Raw genomic sequence first — 20,868 nt, 5'->3', positions numbered from 1 at the left:
GATATTGCGGAGACATGGCTTAGCCACAGCCTGGGGCATGTTTCCAGAATGAGATTTTCACTCTGCAGCGGAGTGTGCGCTGATATGAAACTTCCTGGCAGATTAAAACTGTGTGCCCGACCGAGACTCGAACTCGGGACCTTTGCCTTTCGCGGGCAAGTGCTCTACCAACTGAGCTACCGAAGCACGACTCACGTCCGGTACTCACAGCTTTACTTCTGCCAGTACCTCGTCTCCTACCTTCCAAACTTTACAGAAGCTCTCCTGCGAAACTTGCAGAACTGGCACTCCTGAAGGAAAGTCGTGCTTCGGTAGCTCAGTTGGTAGAGCACTTGCCCGCGAAAGGCAAAGGTCCCGAGTTCGAGTCTCGATCGGGTACACAGTTTTAATCTGCCAGGAAGTTTCATATCAGCGCACACTCCGCTGCAGAGTGAAAATCTCATTCTGGAAACATCCCCCAGGCTGTGGCTAAGCCATGTCTCCGCAATATCCTTTCTTTCAGGAGTGCCAGTTCTGCAAGTTTCGCAGGAGAGCTTCTGTAAAGTTTGGAAGGTAGGAGACGAGGTACTGGCAGAAGTAAAGCTGTGAGTACCGGACGTGAGTCGTGCTTCGGTAGCTCAGTTGGTAGAGCACTTGCCCGCGAAAGGCAAAGGTCCCGAGTTCGAGTCTCTGTCGGGCACACAGTTTTAATCTGCCAGGAAGTTTCATATGTGACTGGTTGTGCAGACTATTAAACATATTATTTTCTATGAATATCAGGCACTTCGTAAGAGCTCACGAATTTGCATGCCAGGCGGTAAAGAGGTTTTGCGGAGATCGTTGGAGGCCAAAGACAGACTCGCAAGAAACGGGCCACCAACGCCCTCTCAGCCGCCAGCATTTAGATCGCCGCTGTTGACTGGAGGGCCCAGCTAGTCCCACTTTGTCATCCAGCAAGTCAAAAAATGGTTCAAATGGCTCTGAGCATTATGGGACTTAACATCTGAGGTCATCAGTCCCCTAGAACTTAGAACTATTTATACCTAATTAACCTAAGGACATCACACACATCCATACCCGAGGCAGGTTTTGAACCTACGACCGTAACAGTCACGCGGTTCCGGACTGAAGCACCTAGAACCGCTTGGCCACCGCGGTCGGTCCGCAGCTCGTGGTTGTGCGGTAGCGTTCTCGCTTCCCGCGCCCGGGTTCCCGGGTTCGATTCCCGGCGGGGTCAGGGATTTTCTCTGCCCCGTGGTGACTGGGTGTTGTGTGATGTCCTTAGGTTAGTTAGGTTTAAGTAGTTCTAAGTTCTAGGGGACTGATGACCATAGATGTTAAGTCCCATAGTTCTCAGAGCCATTTGAACCATTTTTTTGAACCACCGCGGTCGGCCTCCAGTGAGTCACCGAGACATCAGTCGCAGCCCAGTCACTTGCAGTCGTAGACAGTCGTATGCAACACATAGCGACCAGAGCAGTGCAAGGAGAGGACTTGTACTTCACCAGCAGTTAGGCTAATGTGGTCTATTATGGGGAGCTTGTGTCGCAACACTTGGACTATCTTGAGTTAAGTAATTTTCTTTTCTTATGAATAAAAAACCCAGTTAATATATGCATGGAGCTTGTGTTATAGAAAGAGGATACTGGCCACCAATTAACATCCTCTCCTTGCTTCTCTTGCTACTAGCCTACAGTAACAACGAGACGACATAAAATCTTCACTGCCTCGCTTGCATAATGAAATGTATTATAACATTTTATTTGTTCATTTGCCGTATTGTAAATTAAACCAATGTACAATAACAAGAAGGAACGTTGTGGGCATTTCAAAAGTTCGACTGTTTGCAAGTGAATAAAACAGAATCGTATTATGCTTAAGTGGGAGACAGGTGCATCATTCACTGATTAGCCTTTTGCAGATGTCCGCAGTAAATATGGTTTCTCATCTGTGGTAATACATTTTCGTTCCCTTCAGCTACGACCCACCAATCTACAGGAACTCATGTGACTTATTCATAGCAGCAAATGCTATTGGTCATGGTCTTCATTCTTAAGACAGGCGTGATACAATTCTTTACAATTCTTTTACCTCATAGACAACACACACACACACACACACACACACACACACACACACACACACACTGTCCTATTACAAAATCGACAATTCAATAATCACTCAGGATTTGTTTACTAACTGACCACTTCTTTTAGTCAAGTTGTATCAAACTGTTTTTCTCCTCAGTTCTATTCAATACATCTTTTTTAGTTATCCAATCTAGCCATCAGGTCTTCAGCATTCTCCTGTGGCACAACACTTAGAAATCTTCAACAGTCTTTGTGTCTGAGCTCTGAACTTCTTATCGTGGACTTTTTCGTCTCGGGAAAGACGTTCTAGTGCCTAAATTTATATTCGGTGATAACATGTGGTGTTATAAATATTAAATGATTCAGAATAATAGGCAACACGAGCCACTTTCTCCACACTGACAACAGCTTTATTTACATACAGCAAATAGAACGAACTGTTCCTCAAAGAATGCAAGGATTATTTCACGTTTTCGTATAATGTTAACTTCAAAGTCTATTTCATAGTTTTCAAACATACTGTGAACATATCTCTACCGAAATCACAGAGAAGTTAGAATTCACATTATCTATAATGATCATAATGTTTACAACGGAAGAATTAATGTTGCAATACTAGACCTATCTCTGATAACACTGCAAACTACTTGTTTTTTCCCATAAATTACTTTACAGTGTTGTATTTATTTGATTAAATGTTTTCAGTAATGACGAGTTGACAAAATGCAGTGGAGTGTGGCAGTCTCCTGTAAGGTGGGGAGAATGGCGTATACATTTACTCATATTAGATTTTATAAACATTAATGTTAATAAGGCAGTATATACAAAAAAGACTGTCTTTCTATAGGTAAATTGTATTAGCATTATTTAAATGTACCTGACCAACTACCGCTGTGATGTGTTGGACTGTGTCACTAAGGGAACACAAATTTTGAGAGCCACTTCTTATGTTTTATAACGACCAAGCAACTGTAGCAATAATCTTAAAAATTTTTATGCTCTCTAAGAGGCTACAAAAAATGTGACACTAGGACAGTTTGCAACTAACACTCCCTGGCACATTAAAACTCTATGTCACATCGAAATTCGAAAATAGCATTTATGTTTTCCAAGGGTAAGTACTCTACCGGCTGAGCTATCGCAACACGACTCACAACTCACCCCCCCCCCTCTCCACCTCTCGACGCCCAGCCCCCCTCCCCCTTTCACTGCTTCACTTCCACCATCTCCTACCTTCCAAAATGCACAGACATTCCTTGCGTAGTTTGCTGGACTAGCACTACGGAAGAAAGGGCATAGCGGAGAAATGGGTTATCCATAGGCTTCAGGATTGTTACCAGAATGGATTTTCACACTGCAGCGGAGCGTGCTCTGAGCCATCTCTCCACTACAGCCTTCCTTCCAGGAATGCTAGGCGCTCAAGATTTACGGGAGGGGTTTGGGAGGTTAGAGAATTGCTGGCGGAAATTAATCTATAAGAACGGATAGTGAGGTTATTTTTCTTTTTCAATTTTTTTGCTTTCGGGCCGTTCCAATTTTAGCCATCTCAATAGTACGTCATTTATGACGACACGAAAGTAAGGGCAGCACAACACCCAGTCCCCGAGTGGAGAAACCTCTGACCGAGCAGCTAATGTGGTGGACGGATCGCGAGTTATCCTTAGATATCTCAGGCAGGAGAGCATATGCCTACGGAAGTCCATGGTCTCAGGTTGAAAGTTTCGACACATAATTTTAATATGCCAGATAGCTTCAGATCAGTGAACACTCCACTGCAGAGTGGAAATTCATTCTGGAGATCTTGCTATAGATCACCGTATTCCCTATGTGGTTTTATGGGAAGTGTGTTCACGTAAGACCTTTCTCGTAATTTGGAAACGAAATAGAATGGTTTAGCAACTGTGCCAAGGTGCCGTGGTGGTTAGTGCATCTGCCTAATGACCAGGAATCCTTGGTTCAAATCCCGGCATTGATACAAATTCTAATTTGTCGCTTCAGTCTGCTTGTATACATCGTCGATGTAATGAAAAAGAAACAGATGTTTACTTATTTCCTTTTTTTCCTATTTTGGTGGACATTTTTCGTTACTGCATTACGGTATTTGGACGAGCTAAAGGAGTATCGTAGTTCTTGGATGGGTAACGTTGGTAGTTGACATTTGGTTATTGTGGTCAGGAGGTACACTGTGTTTCCACACCACTGCTCAGCCCACTGTGCTGGTAAAAAAGTGTGTGTGGGAAAGTTTTAGCTGGAATTAGGTTCCAAACGAACACCAACTGACATGTGTGGAAGATGGTGACCGTCGGCAAACTGTTCCAGTGTCCCGTAGGAGTTCGACGCACGCAGTGTTCATCCGACGGGCGGGAAGGGCTGCGCCATGGCCACGAGCAGCGCCATGAGCGGGTCTGGTGGTGGGGCGGCGGCCGGCGCGAGGCTCGAACCCAGGACCGCGGGGCCCAGGCCGGCGCCCTGCGCGCCCAGCCGCAGCAGCTGCATCGTCGCCAGCGCGTCCAGCGCGTGCATCAGCGGCGCCCCTGTAACATCACACAGCACGATGTACCTAGGTACGGAAACAGGGCGGGCAGAAACATACAGGGGGGAGAAGTCCAGGAGGCTTTTCCAGACACGAGAAGGAACGATGAATCCAATGATCTCGTCTAAGGCAATGAACGATAAGTTCATGATGGTGTATTGTACTAACTCGACAAACGACTGTAGTACCGTAAACTTTACATTTGATTATCAATCTGGCTACCAAGCGATTCCGAGCACACGTGTACGTGTGGCATCACGGGTTGCTTAACCCGTTCGAGCATTCCACCCTGCTCCCTGATAGCGTCACAGGCTTCGTTCGCATCAGAGACCATTCATGCAGACACGAGAGCTTTTAGGTGTCCAACAAATATCAAGGGAAATATTAATTCCTAGGCTCTAGAGAACCACGTGAAAGGATTTCATCAGTCTAGGCATTTTCCAAATATGGTGACATATACGCATTGTCCGTGATAAATGGATCCAAAGTGCACAAGCTCGCCATCTATGGGGTAGCATTGTGTGGTTGGCGCATGATCTACAGAGTCCTCGATCGCCGATTTGTTTGATTGATACACACTGGAATTATTAACGACTATTAACACAGATGTGGGCTAATTTTCCAGGATGAACGATTTGACCTGTCACGCTACGAGCGGCACATCCTCAAAACCAAGTTGTGTGTTTTACAGAAGGCACAATTACATTAAATATTAATATTTATCGCAAAAATTATTGGCACAGGCAATTGGTCGCGAACAATATGAGGACGAGGGCAATAATTCTTAGCCTTATTCTTCCTGGCATATAATTTGTTGGTAAACATTGTGCAACAAACCAAGGCAGTTCTTTTATGTTTACTGACATCCCAATAATTTTCCTCGGTGGCCTTCTTCACAAAGTTTTCGTCAAATGCAAGAATTCTGAATAGGTTCTCTTAAAATAATTATACACTGTTTCGCCGGAATAGGCTGTTCATTTTATGTATGTTTATAATTGTCTCTCACGGTGATTATTAGGTGCATAGTTGTTCTCGAAAGTTTCAACAAAACAGGTCTGCAAACTTTCATACAAGTGGCAATACTCATGTGTCTACTATATACAATAACTGCATTAAAATAACTCGATGATCACTTAGCACAAACTCGAGGGTTGAATGAAAAGTAATACCTCCACCTTCAAATGGTTCAAATGGCTCTGAGCACTATGGGACTCAACATCTTAGGTCGTAAGTCCCCTAGAACTTAGAACTACTTAAACCTAACTAACCTAAGGACATCACACACACCCATGCCCGAGGCAGGATTCGAACCTGCGACCGTAGCAGTCCCGCGGTTCCGGACTGCAGTGCCAGAACCGCTAGACCACCGTGGCCGGCCCTCCACCTTCGTTAATTGGGTTTGGACGGGAATATTTTAATAAATCAAACGCAGAAATAATCCTTAGAATGTGATCTTTAATTACCAATATTCATTTTTCCACAGAATCACCAGTCAATTGGATACATTTCTGCCAAAGATGAACAACTTTTATGAACCCGTCACGGAAGAAGTCGACACTCTGTTTCCGCACCCACAGTCTCACAGCTCTCTCAACGTCTTCATCAGAAGCATAATGATGTCCTCGCAGATCGTCTTTCATTATCGGGAACAGATGTAAGTCAGACGGTGCTAAAGCTGGACTGTATGGAGGATGCCGTACGGTGGTGAGATTCAGTCTCTGAAGTTCTGCTGTGGTGGCACGTGGAGTGTGTGGTCTGGCATTGTCATGCTGCAGGAAAACATTTCCCTATTCCTTTCAGACCCTTGTTAGTCGTCGTTTCAGAGTTCGCAGCGTTATGACATAACGCTCTGAATTTATTGTTGTTTCACGATCAAGGAAATCAACATGGATAACACCATCTGCGTCCCAGAACACTGTGACCATGATATTTCCAGCTGAGGGCTGCGCCTTGACTTTATTTCTCTGAGGCGAGTCGCCGGGAGCGGTGGCCATGCGGTTCTAGGCGCTGTAGTCCGGAACCGCGCGACTGCTACGATCGCAGGTTCGAATCCTGCCTCGGGAATGGATTTGTGTGATGTCCTTAGGTTAGTTACGTTTAAGTAGTTTTAAGTTCTAGGGGACTGATGACCTCAGATGTTAAGTCCCATAGTGCTCAGAGCCATTTGAACCATTTTGAGGCGAGTCTTTGTATCGATACTCCGAATCGTAATGGTGTACCCACGTTACGTCTCCTGTCACAATTGAATGGAGAAAGGCGTATCCTTCATTCTCGTAAAGCGAGAGGAGTTCCTGGCAAATTTCAAGTCTGTGTGCTTTCATTTCAGGAGTCAGCATCCGGGGTTCCCACCGTGTACAGATCTTCCAATAGCCAAGCAGAGTAACTATGTGACCCACACGTTCTTGTGAAATGGCGGTTGCGCTTGCAATGTCTCTATGAGTGATACGACAATCGTCCTAAATAAATCTGTCAACATTTAGCTTGTGAAACTCGGTGGTTGCTATCATAGGATGTCCAACTCTTTGTTTGTCACGCATGTCGGATGTTCCCGCCTTAACATCTTTAAACTTACTCGCCCAACGACGCACAGTACTCACATCAACACAGCCACCAGAAACTGCTTTCATTCTCTGATGAATCTCCTTTGGGGTGACACCTTCTGCTGTCAAGAGTTCAATGACTGCATGTTGCTTAAATCGCATTGACCGACAGTCTGCGCAGGGTTCCATACTTAACACTGTAACAACACAACCGTTCAGTGCTAAGGCTTCACGCCAACTGAAGCTGTAGAGGAGAGGCTACGGAACAAGCCAGTACCTACCGCATACCAATGCTGCCAACTGTTGAAGAGTTACGAAGGTTGAGGCATTACTTTTCAGTCAACCCTCGTAATACACAGAACTTTACACAGTGACTACGCACAATTATATCTGATCGAATGTGTAAAAACACCAATCAATGAACATTAATATAGGGTGTGTCCACCCTTCGTCGTTATGACTGCTTGAACTCAACTGGGAGTACTTTAAGCGAGGTGTCTGAATGTTTGTGGGAGAATGGCAGCCTGTTCTCTTACAAGGCCGGAAACCATAGAAGACAGTGGTGTTGAACGCCGGGGTGCACAGGGAATTCGGCTTTGTAACTCATCTCAAAGGTGTGGCATTCCGTTCAAGTCGGAACTCTCGGCAGATTATTTCATTTTAGGAAGGTTACTGCCCACACAGCATTGCCTCACAGATGTTGCTTTATGAAAGGTGCATTGTCATGCTGACTCAATGTCATCGTCTCCGAACAGTTCCTCTACAGTACACGATACACAATGCCCTAAAATGTGTTCATGTCCTCTTGCATTTAGCGTTTCCTTAAGTGCAATAAGTGGACCACATACTACCTACGAAAAAAACCCATACCACAACACCACCCCCTCCGTACTTCAGAATGTTCAAATGCGTGTGAATTCCTAAGGGACCAAACTGCTGAGGTCATCAATCCCTAGACTTATGCACTACTTGAACTAAGTTAGGCTAAGAAGAACACACACACCCGTGCCCAAGGGAGGAGTGAACCTCCGGCGAGAGGTGCCGTCCGTACTTCACTCTTGGCGCTACACATGATGGCGGTTAATGTTCTCCAGGAATTCGCCAAAATCGAAACTTTCAATCAGATTGCTACAGGGTATAACGTGATTCATCACTCCAAATCACTCGATTCCCGTCATCCACTGTCCAGTGACATCGATATTCACAATACCTCAAGTGTCTCTGAGCACTGATAACAGAAATATGTAGCTTATGAGATGATCGGCCATTATAGCCCACTGTTCTTAACTCCCCACACACAGTCATTGTGCTAGCAGGACTACCACTTACAGCTCCCGAGTGATTTCTTCTGCAGATTTCATGCGATTTTTTACAACCACGTACCGCAATGCTCGACTGTTCCTCTCCTTCACGTGTCCATAGTCACATCGTCAACAGTCAACTTGGTCAGCTTTAGAAAGGGTTGAACTGGCCCTGATGGATTTGTTAACTCAGGTGAGATCCAGTGACTATTTGACGTTCGAAGTCACTGAGCTCTCGTGATCAACCCAATATGCTGTTACTCTTCCCTACTGAAGCACAGTACTCCCTGACTCTATTCGTCAATTTCGCATTACTTACTGGTGTCCATTCACTTTCTGTCAGATAATGAAGCCCGGCTGTGCCGTGAAGAACACGACATATACCCACGCACAGCTTATTAACCGTTGCATCGAAAGCTAACCTCGTCTTTCGTGTCGCCCCTAAATTGTGCTCTGACCCACTAGGCTCCTGAACTTTACGCTACCATGTGTCGAGGTAGCTTTGCACAGTATCATGGAAGGTTGTTGCAACACCATTATTAACAGTTGTATTGCCCTCACACAGGAAATACAGACACACCATGCCTTCGAAGAGTCGTAGAAAGATGACATTTTTCACATGACTATAATCACCAGTCATTGAGACCTAATCCTTTGGATGGGTCCATGGCCACCGTGCAATGAAGATTCTGTGTAGCGCACAGCTGGATATTGGAAAATTGTCGATTCTAATCTTTTGCGAAGGTAGCAGGTAGAGTGTGCTGCATGGTATGGAGCTTCGTGTCCGCTCACTGATCGTGCCGCGTGGAGTAGCCGTGCGGTCTAGGGCGCCTTGCAACTGTTTGCGCGGCTGCCTCCGTCGCAGGTTCGAGTCCTCCCTTGGGCATGGGTGTTTGTGTTGTCCTTGGCATAAGTTAAAGTTAGATGAAGTAGTGTGTAAGCCTAGGGACCGATGACCTCGGCAGTTTGGTCCTATAGAACTTACCACAAATTTCCAATTTTTCACTGATCGTCTTCCATACATCGTCTTAATTCTCCAAAATCATCATGTGTTGTATCCACCGACACTATACAGAAAGTATTTATATCCTACAGCGGAGATATGCGTAACAGATGGATGCGTGACTATACATTCTCTGATCAAAAGTATCAGGGCACGCATATGTAATGCAGAATTGAGCACTAGATGTCACTAAAGGTGACCCATCAGTACAAGGGGAGGCAGGGAGACTGTGTCGTCAATGGAGAAGCAGTAGAAGTAGAATCGGTCGGTCGAGAGAATTCAGTGAGTTCGAACATGGGGTTTTCATTGGATGTCACCAAAGTAATGAATCCATCTTTGATATTTCTCGACCTTTCCAAAGCTGCCCAAGTCGGTTATTGGTGATGGGACTGTGAAGCATACACATGAAGCACAGAGACCATCAAGCCTTGAGGACGGTAAGTGTAAGAAATGGGATGAAATCAGTGCAAGGGATCACTCTTGAGTTTCAATTTGCTACAAGCATTACTGCTAGCAGAATGACTATTATAGAGATTTAAAAACAATAGGGTAAAATGGTGCAGCAGCTCCTCATAAGCTATACATCTCTGTTGACAATGCTATGTGATGCTTGATGTTTGGGATAGACCGACGCCACTGGAGATTGGATGAATGGAAACGATTGATTTGGGATGATGAATCACATTATACCTTATGGAAATCCGATGGAGGGCTGTTGGTTTGGCTAATGCCTGGAGAACGCTACCTGTCATCATAGTTCCAATAACGAAGTGGCGGTGTTGTTTTTCGTGGTTAGGCTGTTGTCCCACTATTGCGCTTAAGGAAACGCTACTTGTGGGAAGGATATGGACTCATTTTACAAAAATGGTCCAAATGGCTCTGAGCACTATGGGACAACTGCTGAGGTCATCAGTCCCCTAGAACTTAGAACTACTTAAACCTAACTAACTTAAGGACATCACACACATCCATGCCCGAGGCAGGATTCGAACCTGCGACCGTAGCGGTCGCGCAGTTCCAGACTGTAGCGCCTAGAACCGCTCGGTCACTATGTACTGTGTACTGAGCAGGAACTGTTGGAGCGATGACTTATTGTGTCTACATGACAGTACACCCTGTCATAAAGCAGCATCTGTGAGGCAATTGTTTGTGGACAAAACATTCTGAATTGGACTGGCCTGCGCAGTGCCCAGATCTGAACCCAATGGAATGCCTCTGGGATGAGTTAGAATGCGACTTTGTTTCAGACCCCTGCATCCAACATTACACTACCTTCTCTGCTTTCAGCTCTTGAGGAATAATGGGCTGCCACCCCTCCGCAGACTTCTAGATACCTCAGTGAAGTTGTCCCCACCAGAGATCGAGTCATCATGAAATCTTACAGTGGACGCACGCTGTATTGATCTCCACTAACAGGTGTCGGGATACCGTTGATCAGATAGTGTATGTACGCCTGTGCATGGAGAACTATTACCTACCTGCGGCCAGTTGCTGGGCGGGGAACGGCCCAGCATTCAGTTGCCTGCCGAAGAGCCCTGGGAGCTGTGCTAGAACAGGTGATGCAGCGAGCGGCCCCATCGGGGAGTAGCCGTAGTCGCCGCCCCCGCCACTACTTCCAGGTCCAGCAGCGGCACCCTCCAGAGGCGCTACCTGTCGCAGCACGTCCTGGATGCTGTTTACCGGACCGCCGCGCTGCTGGTGCTGCGGCTGGTACTGGTACTGGTACTGGTAGGGGCGCTCCACAGTGTCCACAGCCGCGGCTGCAGCGGAGGGCGCCACCCTGTCCTGTCCAGGCGCCGCGGGCTCTGGCCGCTGCCTCCGGGGCTCCCCGAGCTCCCGCGCTGTCTGCGAAGGGGGCGCCACGTTAACAAGTGGCAGCATCACATCACAAGCAACTACACGACAGCTGACAATTATTTTGTGAAAACAAAGGTGTCACAAGTGTGGGCAGAAGCAGGCCATATTTGTGTTAAAAAAAAAAAAATAGCACAAGTGCGAGTAGGTCACGCACTCTGAAGGTCCCGTACAAAATTAATTATGAAACAATAATGATAATAATAATAATTTCATGTGGTTCAATGGTGTGGAGTACGTCCTTGAAATGTATGCCACATAGTCGACTTGCGTTTCCCTTCCCTACCTCAGTTATCCAAGGGGGAAAAGGGGACCATCAGTTATTGTACAATCCGAACCACGTTTCGTTTCTGGCGACTGCTCACATAGCTGATAGATTAAGGGTAGCTTAATACGAAGACTGAAAACCTCTTGGTCCAACTGAGACTCGATCCTGCGACCTTCCAGTTTGCAGGCACGTGCTTTATCAATGGACCACCAGTCCTGACATCTGTATATATACTTCAATACTCTCAAAATATCTGGCATAAATGGCCGTATCATTTGATTCATTGAATTAGAAGTTTAAATGTTTTACACGGCCAAGAGCCCGTTGACCTTAGTACTTGATATAAACAAATAATAAATAAACAAATAAACAAATGATATAATTGATATAAATTTCCAATTGGGAAAAGAGGGTCGTAACAGGCGGACAGTCGCACAACGAATTGATCCTGTATTCCTTTTTTTACCGACTGAGATAAAGAGCGCTTCTTTCTCTGCAGTATAAGGTTCAGGCGCCTGTTTCTGTTCCATCTTCGCTTTTCATTGGCACCTCATTCTGGTTCTTCGTACATCCCTTCTTCCCCTTGGCTGCAGTACTTGCGATGTTCTGCCTACGTTCATTCTTTATAGGTGACGTTTCAGTAATGTTTTATTTTCTTGACTCTTTTAATTAACATTGTAAATATCTAGTTTATTCTTAATATCCTCATTTCATATATGATATTTCCTCAGAAATATCATTTCTGCTGTTGGGAGTTTACTTTTATCCCTTTTTTTGGGAACCGTGATTCGTTTCCATGTACCAATACAGATGTAACCATATTTTCATAAAATTTTAATTTTGTTTCCTTCGATATTTTTGGAATGTTTTGTTTATCATTCCATACATTTACTGACATTTGTTATTCTTATTATCTACGTCCTTTTCCATATCATAGCTTAGGGTCAGACCAACGATTGAAGTAGCGCATGAACAGGAGCCCGTAAACAACGTAGAATGATCCATATTTTTAGTGCTCTTATTGATGACAACTTCAACTACAAAACGATATTACTGAGATACTCTAACAGTTAATTTTAACTCGTCTTGGAAACAAAAGAATCAATCTCGTAACATATTTTCACTCAATGTTTTACGAAATATTTTTGTGGGGTGACTAATCACTTGGAATGGAAGTATTGATTGTACAAAGGTAAGAAAAAATGATATGTAGTGTTCACCCACAATTATCTTGTTGTTACTTCTGAGGATGTGTAGAACCAATCTTCGCGTCGGTCGGAGTTCAAATGGTTCAAATGGCTCTGAGCACTATGGGACTCAACATCTATGGTCATCAGTCCCCTAGAACTTAGAACTACTTAAACCTAACTAACCTAAGGACACCACACAACACCCAGCCATCACGAGGCAGAGAAAATCCCTGACCCCGCCGGGAATCGAACCCGGGAACCCGGGCGTGGGAAGCGAGAACGCTACCGCACGACCACGAGATGCGGGCTCGGTCGGAGTGGCCGTGCGGTTCTAGGCGCTACAGTCTGGAACCGAGCGACCGCTACGGTCGCAGGTTCGAATCCTGCCTCGGGCATGGATGTGTGTGATGTCCTTAGGATAGTTAGATTTAATTAGTCCTAAGTTCTAGGCGACTGATGACCTCAGAAGTTAAGTCGCATAGTGCTCAGAGCCATTTGAACCATTTGAACCACTCTTCGCACAAAATACACTGCTCTCAATTAAAACTGCAACACCTTGAAGACGGCATGCAACAAACATCAAACTAGCCTGAAGGGTACTATATGCTTCTATAGACAATGCAAATGACTAGCATTTCAGTGCAGTCGCACAAACTAGGTCGGTGTGACGCTATGTACGTTTTGTATAAAAGAAAGATTACACAGAGAGCTGCTCATTGAGAAATCTCTTTTGAATTTTTGTTGTGAGAACATTGCATTATGCTACATGTAAGAAACTGAAACTTCTAACAGCAACACCAGCGACAGAATTGTGTCATATCGACGCTACTGTTTCTTGTTGGCCTGGATGCCACAACTATGATGTGAACATGGAATCGATTGGTTCAACAGGGCAGTACTCAGCGTCATGGAGGTTCTTAGCGACTCCATGCATCCAGCGCAGGACGGGACAGAGAGATTATTCACCCATCCCTCTAGCCGCCCTCGTCGATGTGACACGTTCCGGGACAGGGAGGTTCGAGGACTCTGTATCGAATTCGACCGGCAGATTAATGCCGAGGGGTCGGCGTGTCGGCCAGCCTGGATGAGGGTTTTCAGGCGGTTTCCCACGTCCCACTAGGTGAATACCGGGCTGGTTGCCAAGTTCGCCTCAGATACACTTGCTCATACGTGCACACAGCATCTGCTCTATACACATACGGATTGGGAATATTGCTTCCGTGCTGTATGGGGAAAAGGGGGGGAGGGAGGTAAATAGGAGACTTTTGGCCCTAGCTGATTGGTCTCGTTAAACACTCAGTCAGAATGAGATTTTTTTTATTTTCTCGGATGTGCAGGATAGTACAACCACGCCACACACATTGCGTTGGGAAATGGGTTTCTTTGCAGAGTGTCAAGTATCCACATTTATAGTGCGGTAACGTTTGGAAAACTGCGAACTGTCAACAAGGAGACTATTGTAGCGGGTCCTCTTTACGAGACAACGCAGACAGAGGCGCGGTGATAGTGGGATGCCCAACGAAAGGACATCACGCAAAAGTTGGACCACATGATATTTTCAATCAGATCCTCGTTCGGTGAACAAGACAATATATGTATCGGCGTATGGAGTCTCCAAGAAGAATAAACGTTGCCAGATAACGTCCGTCGTCTTCATAACAGCCACAGCATCTGGCATGAATGTGTGCGGCGTTACTCACTACATGACATGGTCACCTCCAGTTCACGTAGCCGGTAATTTCAAAGGCATTCGTTACATTTCTGAAATGCTGAGGCCGTTATCTGAGCCATATTTTCTCGAGGTCAACAACATAGCGCATTACTGCGCATTGTCTCCCTGTTCTGACCTACCTCGACAGAGAGGCTGTTCTCCGGTTTGAGGTAGTGTTGCTGCCAGAGGTGATAGCTCCCTGTACTAAATGTCTCATCCAGTATATCCCCAAGTCATCACGACGAGTTGTGGAAATGACCTGCCCTACGCCGCTACCAACTAAGAAGCCTATGCAGTCATTGCTGTGACGAACAAACAAAATATGAGGTTGAGATACCAACATTCGTAAGTAATGATTCTGGTAGTCTATTAACTGTGGACTAATTTACTGAATTAAGTGGAAAAAGATAAAAAGCTACATTCCAAATTTTGTGAAATGCTAATTTCCCTAACGCGATCGACTTGTTTTCTCTATTTTTTCCTTCCTCTCGTCATTAGTTTTCTGAAACGTTTCATGCAATTATTGCCAACCTCTTTTTCTCAGGGCAGAACTTGTACTCAACATCCTCAGTTATTTGTATTCCAACAGCCTTGGCAAAGAGGTCGGATTAGCGGACAGATGTTCACACCCTTGGTGTGGGATGCTGCCCCTAAAAGGCGGAAAAATCGGCAGTGATCAACGGCATGAGGATGCAGAAAGCTACAGAAACAACTGAATTACAGATGTGTATACATAGCACCTGTATCCTGTAATTTAAAAAGTGTCAGGAAAAAATGATGTTATGATGTCTCCACTGGAAAAAGTTTCCGTGTTAGTCACCCATCCTGATCTCTGGGTCGGGCCTTCTGAGGGAGAGGTGACCATGAGTGAACGATTGAATAACAGGCGAAAGGGTAACATTATACGAGTCGAGTATGGAAAGTCAAAAGCTTAAGCGAGGTAGGGAAGTTGGAAAACACTAAAAACGTATATGTAAAGACTCAGTTTAGTTATAGGGGAGTTCAGTTAAGTGAAATGCAAAGAAAATAAGAAATTTGTAATCAGACGAATATGCGGTAATATCAACAGCAGCAGAATTTTGTATGAGAGTAGTATTCGCTATGAACAGGAATCCAGGCCACAGTGTGGGTTTCTGAGAACGGTTCAATAGTAGGATTATTCTCACCAAACTCGACAGCGAATCGACGCTGACAATAATAGTTCAGGTATAAAAGCCGATATCGCAAGCAGAAGAGATGGAGATAGAGCAACTATGTGAGGATATTGAACTGGTAATTCAGTACGTAAAGGGAGATGAAAATCTAATGGTCATCCCGGACTGGAACGCCGTTATATAGAACAGAACAGAAAAAAAGGGTTACGGGAGAGTGTGGGCTTGGTAACAAGAACGAGAGAAAAGAGAGACTAATTGACTTCTGCCATAAATTTCAGTTAGAGTGAGGAATGAACACAGCAGTCAGCTGCAGTGTAGTCATCCTCAGAGCTAAAAGGAATAAGAAACATAGTAGTTAGACACTTGAATTGATTATATCAAAAAGCATTAACCAGCTACAGAAACTGAAGATTATTTGGCAAGACAAAGATATCGAACGTAGAGGTGCAGAAAGCATGTATATACACCGGTTGTTAAAACTACCTTAAATTGTCAATACCCCAAGTCAAACTGAGGTTGCTATTTACAAGCCCACAGAGCAAATCACAATGTACGTCGTAGATAGTAAAAGGCGCCCCTGTACTTGTTACCTTTTGGTTACAAATTGCAGATTATATCAAGCCCACATAAAAAGTAAAATATTAAACTAAAAGACTTAACATAAAATTATAAACGTTGCACTGAATAAACGAAACCCGACTGAAATTATGCACATTTGAAGTTTACGTAGTATAGTGCTATCTTATTAATGAGAAATAGTGCGAACTGTCCATGTTTGATGCTAAATTAGTCTATAATTAAATATGTTAACAAAACAGATATCGCATATTGGTTTGAAAAATACCTTATTGTATACATCAGAACAATACTTATATGTTAACAACATTCGTAATTAAATCATCGGGTTACAGCCTCCTGCCTACCAAGATTATATGACAAATGTTAGAGCCCATTGTAAGAGGTTTATTGACAACTTTATTTAGCAACTACCGTCTTAGTTTAATGTTACGTACGCTGCAGCTGTTACCAAGAGTTACGGGAAACGCATCGTAATATTTGTCATTGGCGAATTTATTCTCGCTTGAGAACCTATCGAGGGTTTTTATATAGAGAGAAAGCCCGGATCCTGGCTTTATCCGCCAGCAAAAAGGTGGTTTTCAAATAGCTCCTAAAATTGAGTGCTACCTGCTCATTGAGCAGAGTAGTGCGAGATGGCCTCACGTAACGAAAAATTTTCGTCTCCTCCACCACGCCCATAAATCCGTGTTTCTCCCCTCTACTAAGCATCTTCATGGGCGAAGTCATGGCTGCAACGAGCATAGCGGGCAACGAATTCGATTAGGTGGGCAACGAAATTAGACATTTCAGCCGCATCCTTCCTCTCCAAGGCAATGTGTTCATCAGACCTCATTATGAGTCGCTTTTCCACCTGCCCCACATAACAAGAACCACGCAATGAGGACAATCCATCCTGTAAACATCTGATTCATGATAAATATTCCTTTTATCCACAATATTAATTAAGATACAAGCAAGGCTATTAGTAGTCGAAAAAAAAAACACAACTTTAACGCTATTTAAAAACGTATGCCACTCTAGTGCTGATTTTGCCATATAGCTGTTACTATCTTTTATATTACTAATCCTGAGAGACCCAATTTCCTGTTGTCTTTTGGCTACTATTTTATTGTAAATACACTGCCGTTTGTGAAAAGTGCAACACCGAGAAGGAACTACCCGAATAGCGGCACTCTTTGTGAAAGTGGGGACGGGTGTGCAAGCAATACGTGATACGTTTTGCAGCGAGATAGGGTACACGTAGGCCGAGCAGAGCCCTCTCGTATCGGTCCGGCAGGATAGACGTTGCGCCTAGTGTAGTCGGTTCAGAGCTGTCACACAAGGTGGAAACTGCACAGTGAGTGCCAGTATGCCTCGTCGACCTCAAAGGGAGCCAAGTCGGCTTGTGAGCGAGTTCGAACGGGGCAGAATTACGTGTATATGGTTGCTACATCTGCATGCCATTACCATTGCTGATTCTTCCTTCTATTAGGGCTAGTTTTCCTCTCCAAGTACAAAACTGCCGCCTTAATTTGCGTCCGCTGCTCAGTCCTCTTTGACAAGAATGTCGGGTAACGAGAGTGACAAAGTACGCCGGAAACCTTCGACCGGCGTCGCTGATGTTTTTTGTTCAAAATTTAGGCAATTGGATTCGCACCCTAGACAACTGGTTTGCTCTAGCTGATAGCAATAAAGATCTAAGATGGACTGACTTACAAGTGAATGATTGATGGTTTGTACTACCCTGAGTAACATTTGGGTACCTTTAACACTATTGATTCACAAACGAATCGGCGTGTTTTTCCTTAAGATTCATTAACAAATGTAATATTGAAAAATAATGTCACTATTGGACATCGCATTAACCATGTGTGTTAAAGTGTGATCTCTCTGGGAAAAATTTTGGTACAAATATTGGTTTGCTTTGTCAGATATGGTACCTTTCGAAGTGGTATGCTATATTTCTTTCCAACTTCAAAGTGAGTTGTCCAGACTGTTACAGTACTCGCCATTAAAATTGCTACACCACGAAGGTGACGTGCTACAGACGCGAAATTTAACCGACAGGAACAAGATGCTGTGATATTCAAATGATTAGCTTTTCAGAGCATTCACACAAGGTTGGCGCCGGTGGCGACACCTACAACATGCTGACATGAGGAAAGTTTCCAACCGATTTCTCATACACAAGCAACAGCTGACCGACGTTGCCTGGCGAAACGTTGTTGCGATGCCTCGTGTAAGGAGGAGAAATGCGTACCATCACGTTTCCCACGCTGATAAAGGTCGGATTGTAGCCTATTGCGATTGCGGTTTATCGTATCGCGACATTGCTGCTCGTGTTGGTCGAGATCCAATGATTGTTAGTAGAATATGGAATCGGTGGGTTCAGGAGGGTAATACGGAACGCCGTGCTGGATCCCAACAGCCTCGTATCACTAGCAGTCGAGATGACAGGTATCTTAAAAAATGGTTCAAATGGCTCTGAGCACTATGGGACTTAACTTCTGAGGTCATCAGTCCCCTAGAACTTAGAACTACTTAAACCTAACTAACCTAAAGACATCACACACATCCAAGCCCGAGGCAGGATTCGAACCTGCGACCGTAGCGGTCACGCGGTTCCAGACTGCAGCGCCTAGAACCGCTCGACCACAACGGCCGGCACAGGCATCTTATCCGCATGGCTGTAACGGATAGTGCAGCCACGTCTCGATCCCTGAGTCAAGGGATGTAGACGTTTGGAAGACAGCAACCATCTGCACGAACAATTCGACGACGTTTGCAGCAGCATGGACTATCGGCTAGGAGACCATGGTTGCGGTTACCCTTGACGCTGCATCACAGACAGGAGCGACTGCGATGGTGTACTCAACGACGAACCTGGGTGCACGAATGGCAAAACGTTATTTTTTCGGATGAGTCCAGGTTCTGTTTACAGCATCATGATGGTCGCATCCGTGTTTGGTGACATCGCGGTGAACGCACACTGGAAGGGTGTATTCTTCATCACCCGGTGTGATGGTATGGGGTGCCATTGGTTACACGTCTCGGTCACCTCTTGTTCACATTGACGGCACTTTGAACAGTGGACGTTACATTTCAGATGTGTTACGACCCGTGGCTCTACCCTTCATTCGATCCCTGCGAAACCCTACATTTCAGCAGGATAATGCACGATTGCATATTGCAGATCCTGTACGTGCCTTTCCGGATACAGAAAATGTTCGACTGCTGCCCTGGCTACCACATTCTCCAGATCTCTCACCAACTGAAAACGTCTGGTCAATGGTGGCCGAGCAACTGGCTCGTCACAATACGCCAGTCACTACTCTTGATGCACTGTGGTATCGTGTTGAAGCTGCATGGCAGCTGTACCTGTACGTGCCATCAAAGCTCTGTTTCACTCAATGTCCAGGCGTATCAAGGCCGTTATTACGGCCAGAGGTGGTTGTTCTGGGTACTGATTTCTCTGGATCTATGCTCACAAATTGCGTGCAAATGCAATCTCGTGTCAGTTCTAGTATAATATATTTGTCCAATGAATACCCGTTTATCATCCTCATTTCTTCGACGTGTAGCAATTTTAATGGCCAGTAGTGCATAAGTGGCTTAAAGTTTAAAATTAAATGCTAAAAAAGGTACAGCTTTAATGTATTTAGACTCATTAACAGACGTGAAACCAACAACTGACATTGTCCTGCAGCTATGAATCACGAAGTAATCTTATGTGCGGATATCTGTAGATACACCCACATATATCGTCGTCGGCACAGCCTCCTGTGCATAGAGTAATTATTACTATGGACACCTGCATCCACGAAGGCCTGTAGTTAAAGGTCTTCTAGGTGGTAGTGTCTGCTGCCACTGAATGCATGTGCGCCGAATCACAGGGTGTTTGAATCGCAGTGTAATGGTGTAGTCGTCATCGTACTTTACGTGACGATAAAGGTGGGGCAGAGCAGCTTACCGGTGACTGCGTCCATGCCTCCGCTCTACTCCGCGACTGGTGCTGCGTCAGCTGCTGCTGCTGCTGCTGCTGGCGCGGCTGCTGCGCCTGCGTCAGGATGTCCTGCAGGCTGCCTACCGACTCAGGCGAGCCTCGCAGTCTGTCCCTGCAGCAGAGAGCCATCAAATTCTGTTTTCACTAGCTAGGGCTTCAGTCAAAACGCCATGTAGGAAAGGCAAATCTTTTGTCAAGCCTACTCACTCGAATGGAAACATCACCAACTTCGAATTATTAACAATTTGTCATCATGCTGAGGAAAGAGAAACGAAGTTAGTAAAACACTGGAAAATGAAACCACAAAACTAATTCTAAGAACATATTATTATTGGTTTTCTTATTCAGCAGTTCTTCATGCTCTGATCTTCGTTATGTATTTTGTACGTAGAGTGAAGCAGAATGAGAGAATGGTAGAGCACTTGCCCGCGAAAGGCAGAGGTCCCGAGTCCGAGTCTCGGTCCGGCACACAGTTTTAATCTGCCAGGAAGTTTCATAATAGATTGAAGTAGTTTGCCATTACAGTTAAATATTAACGACGTACCAGTTGAATGCTACTTCTTAAAAATTGCCAGATGACCATTCTGGGGCGCCTGTGTTCTAATTCAGAATGTTTTTCACTTGATCAGTGTTCTAGTTACTAAACGACGGCATAATCAACGTTGCTGACATCCCGTTGTGTGG

General features: G+C 44.9%; 1 protein-coding gene across 1 annotated transcript in view; it reads right to left on the bottom strand.

Moving 5' to 3' along the window:
- Window positions 1-4,418: 4,418 nt before the first annotated feature.
- Window positions 4,419-20,868, bottom strand: part of LOC126188613 (uncharacterized) — a 38,656-nt gene continuing 22,206 nt past the window's right edge. The window contains exons 2-4 of the mRNA XM_049930215.1: window positions 20,152-20,296; window positions 10,925-11,291; window positions 4,419-4,603 (exon numbers count right to left, since the gene is read on the bottom strand). Coding sequence (XP_049786172.1) covers window positions 4,419-4,603; window positions 10,925-11,291; window positions 20,152-20,296 — 697 coding nt within the window. The remainder of the gene's footprint in view (window positions 4,604-10,924; window positions 11,292-20,151; window positions 20,297-20,868) is intronic.

This window comes from Schistocerca cancellata, chromosome 5 (genome assembly GCF_023864275.1).
Source record: "Schistocerca cancellata isolate TAMUIC-IGC-003103 chromosome 5, iqSchCanc2.1, whole genome shotgun sequence".
NCBI lineage: Eukaryota > Metazoa > Arthropoda > Insecta > Orthoptera > Acrididae > Schistocerca > Schistocerca cancellata.
The sequence above is the reverse complement of the archived record's forward strand: the minus strand, read 5'-3'. Positions and strand labels throughout refer to the sequence as shown.